Source organism: Leptosomus discolor, unplaced genomic scaffold, assembly GCF_034619465.1.
Source record: "Leptosomus discolor isolate bLepDis1 unplaced genomic scaffold, bLepDis1.hap2 HAP2_SCAFFOLD_151, whole genome shotgun sequence".
In the NCBI taxonomy this organism is placed as follows: Eukaryota; Metazoa; Chordata; class Aves; order Leptosomiformes; family Leptosomidae; genus Leptosomus; species Leptosomus discolor.
In genome coordinates this window covers 117,721-121,540 of record NW_028237807.1, presented here as the reverse complement: position 1 = coordinate 121,540, position 3,820 = coordinate 117,721, and the positions used below count along the sequence as shown (strand labels likewise).

The 3,820-nt window shown below is 64.8% G+C and overlaps 1 protein-coding gene across 1 annotated transcript; it reads left to right on the top strand.

Annotated features, from left to right (window-relative positions):
- The first annotated feature begins 773 nt into the window (after positions 1-773).
- LOC147412740 (acrosin-like) lies at positions 774-3,267 on the top strand. Its single transcript, XM_086481070.1, has 5 exons — positions 774-844; positions 1,154-1,354; positions 1,693-1,958; positions 2,245-2,390; positions 2,882-3,267. Exons 1-5 carry the CDS (start codon positions 774-776, stop codon positions 3,227-3,229), a joined length of 1,032 nt encoding a protein of 343 aa, XP_086337196.1. The 3' UTR covers positions 3,230-3,267.
- Positions 3,268-3,820: the final 553 nt, after the last annotated feature.

Sequence of the window (3,820 nt, the reverse complement as noted above, 5' to 3'; positions counted from 1 at the left end):
TCTCTGTCTGGAGCTTCAGCTTGCACGTCCTGGGCCGCACGAACCAGGCGCCCCATCGCCCTTGCCAGGGTTGGCTCGGAAGGGCGACAGACCTCCTAGACAGCGAGGACAGGAAGCCTGCCAGAGGGTGTTGCTGTGGATGCCCTAGCCAGCGTGGACTGTGCTGCATCTGTGTTTCACTGGGCTTTGTGCAGGGAAGTTGGCCCTGCTTGGTGTGGGGGATGCTTGACTTGTTTGGCTGCACATCGCTGCTTGCCTGCTGCGGCGATGACCGGACTGGCTCTTCAACACCCAACAAGTGCGTCCTGCCCAGAGCAGTTATGTTCTCTGGTGTGTGGTTTTTGGGAAGGACCTGGAGGCAAACAGCTGTGGAGAGCAGGGTGGCAGTGAACTTCCCAAAGAGGCCGTGCTGCCACGCTTGCTCTTTTCCTGCTGGCTGTGAGCAGGCAGCGCTCGGAGGCAGGCGCTACTGCCTGCCACGGGGCCTGCATGCCCTCATCCTGCAGGCAGAGTGTTCAGCAGGGGTCCGTCAGGGGGGTCCGATCCCAGCTTCCGCCTCCCCTCCTGCTTGGAAACCCCCCATGTTGCTGACACCCCCACCTCCACCCCCCCGAGAGGCCACCGTGCCCCACGCCCAGAAACGGCGGCTCTGTGACATCAGCCCCAGGGCCAAGGCCATCAGAGGCAGCGAGACTGCTGCGGGCAGTACGTCAGCGGCTGCGCTGGAGGCAACAAGACCTCGTTCTTGCAGCTGACACGTGCCGCCAGCAGCGATGAAATTGCTCGCCCTCCTCGTCCTGCTGGCCGTGTGCCGGCCTGCGCACGGCATGTGGGACAGCTGTGGGTAAGTGGGCCGAGGCTCTGGGAGGGAGCTCGGGCAGCCCTTGACGGGCTTCACTGGAGGGGGCCCGCGTGTGCCCTGTGGCCACCCCGCTTCCCAAACCCCTGTGGGAGCCTCAGCTCCTTTCCAGCACCCAGGCTGCTGGCACAACCCGTCCATGGGGCTGAAGCGGACAGAGGGCTGGAGGCACAGCCACGGGGTTCCCTGGCCCTGCCATCCGTGCAGCCCCTCGGGGGGAGGGAAGACGGCTGACCTTCAGCCTCAACAGCAGCACAGCCGTCCAGCAGCACACTCATGAGTTTCTTCTTACAGCGGGACCTGCGGGCTCCGGCCCATGGCAGCTCCCTCCGGCACGTCGCGCGTGGTGGGTGGCACGGGTGCCCAGCCAGGGGCCTGGCCCTGGATCGTCAGCATCCAGAACCCCTGGAAAGTGGGCACGGGCCACGTGTGCGGAGGGTCCCTCATCAGCCCGCAGTGGGTCCTCACAGCAGCCCACTGCTTCGTCGGGGCCAGGTAAGGAGGACCAGGGAAGGGGGCTATCCCCACAGCACCAGCAGGCGCCGTGTCCGCAGCCCCACGAGCTCCTGCCATCCCGGTGCCTTGCAGTACGCCCAGTGCCAGGGCACTGGTGAGCCCAGCTGAGAGACTGCTCCGCAGAAGGCTGGGCTCGCGCCACCGCTTCCTAGCAGCCTCCAGCTCCACGTTCCTGGTGCCCAAGGCGTGCTAGGGCAGTGGCACCCTCCGCAGCGCTGCTTTCCTCCCTGCCTTGGGAAGCAGAAGGCAGGGAACCGCGGGGCTGCTGCAGCACGTGGCTCTGCTCCCTCTCACCTCTCTCTCCATCTGCCTTCCAGGCACGTCACCATGTGGCGCGTGGTGATCGGGGCCACCCACTTGGCTCAGCCGGGCCCTGAGACCCAAGTGCGCAACATTCAGCGGCTGGTGGTTCACGAACACTACCGTAACGGCACGGAGAGGAACGACATCGCCTTGCTGGAACTGGACCAGCCTGTCCAGTGCGGCTACTACGTACAGCTGGCCTGCGTGCCCGACGCCTCGCTGAGAGTGTCAGAGCTGACAAACTGCTACGTCAGCGGGTGGGGTGCCACCATGGCAAGATGTGAGTTCCCAAACAGTGCTCGTGTCCCGAGGGCAAGCTCGGCACGCTGGGGAGGCGGGCTGGGCTTATGGCAGCAGTGGCGGCGAAAGCCAGAGTCGGGCTGTGGGGACGTACGGCCACGGAGAGGGGGGCCCGAGCCGTTAGCCAAGGCGAGACGGAAGGGCAAGCCCGGCACAAGGCCTCTGCAGGGGCAAAGGCGAGCCCTAGGGAAGGGCTTCGCCCACACAGGGGAGGAGAAGTGGGAACAGAAGGGCTGCTGGCTGCTAACTCCTTCCTGTGCTCACAGCTGGAGGATCGACCGCTGTCCTGCAGGAGGCCCAGGTCCCCCTCATCGATGTCAAGCTCTGCAACAGCAGCCGCTGGTACAGAGGGGCCATCCACCCCCACAACGTGTGTGCCGGCTATCCGCAGGGCGGCATCGACACCTGCCAGGTAGGAGCGTGCTCCGCGCCAGCCCCCAGCAGCACAGGCAGCCCTGTCGCCAGCGCCCAAACGTCCCCCGGCGCGTGTTGCGCCTGCCGAGTCGCCCTCCTGCCGCTGGGTCCCCACTGCTGTCGGGGCTTGCCTCCCCTTCCCCGTCTGCAGGCCCTTGCCCAGCACCTCTCTTGTTCCAGAGCCCCATCACTCTGCCCAGAAAGGCCACCCAGTGCTCTTGCCCCAGCCCAGAGCTCCGCATCCCAGTCCTGGCACATCCCCCTTCCACACCTCCAGGATCCACTGGGGCAGAGAGGAGAGCGCCCGACCTTGCAGGCCTGCCAGCCCCTCCCGGACAAGGTCCTGCAGGCTCCAGCACCTGAGCAGAGCCTTTCTGGGCAGTGGGTACAGCTCTGGCAGGTGCTGGGAGAGAGAAGGAGCCAGCCACAGTGCTGCCGGGGCCACCCAACAACACCAGAACCCTCTCTCTCTCCTCCGCTCCGCTGCAGGGGGACAGTGGTGGTCCTCTCGTCTGCCAAGACAAGCATGCTGCCTACTTCTGGCTCGTGGGGGTGACCAGCTGGGGGAAAGGCTGCGCCAGAGCCAAGCGGCCCGGAGTCTACACCTCCACGCAGCACTTCTACGACTGGATCCTGGCACAGATGGGACTGCGCCCAGCAGGAACGGCTGCTCCAACGCCACAGCCAGTCTTCACCTCAACCCCCGTGCAGAGGCCAAGGCCGATCCCAACCCAGTCGGGCAGGTTTAGGCCCTGTCAGTTTCCACGGCAGAAGCTGCTGGAATTCTTTAACCTGCTGCAGGAGCTCCTGCAGGTCCTAAGGGGGATAAAGGCTTGAGCAGCAGGAGGAACAGGAGCCAGTGCAGGCTGCAGGGTAGCACCACCCGTTCCTCCTGGGGCAAAGCCTGCTGAGATCCAAAGGCAGCCGCAGTGCCAGAGGCCTGCTCGGTCCTGCCCACGCTCCTCTCCGGGCACACACTTGCTGCGCTCGACTTAGTTCTTGAAATAAAGTCACCAGTTGTCACAGCTGACCACGCTTCAGTCCAGTTCAGTCTCCTATGCAAGGCAAGGACTTCCACGGCAGGCCCTTGCGGCAGGAGGCTGCGGGCAGACAAGTCGGGCACAAAGGGGAAGCGTCACACCGAAGGGCTGAAACGGTGCCTGGGCAGAGGGGAGGGTGCTGGGAGCCCCCATGGGATGGAGAAGACGGGTCACCAAGGCTCGCAAGAGGACAGGAGACAAAGACGTGCCACCCAGACAGCTGTGGGGGCACGCGTTAAGGCACGCAAGCCCATGCTTAGGGCCTGGCTGGGGTGGTATGACCCTGGTTAGATGGCAGGTGCCCACCAAAGCCACTATCACTCTCCCCCTCCTCAGCTGGGCAGGGGAGAGAAAAATAGAACCACAGGTTTGTGGGTTGAGATCAGGA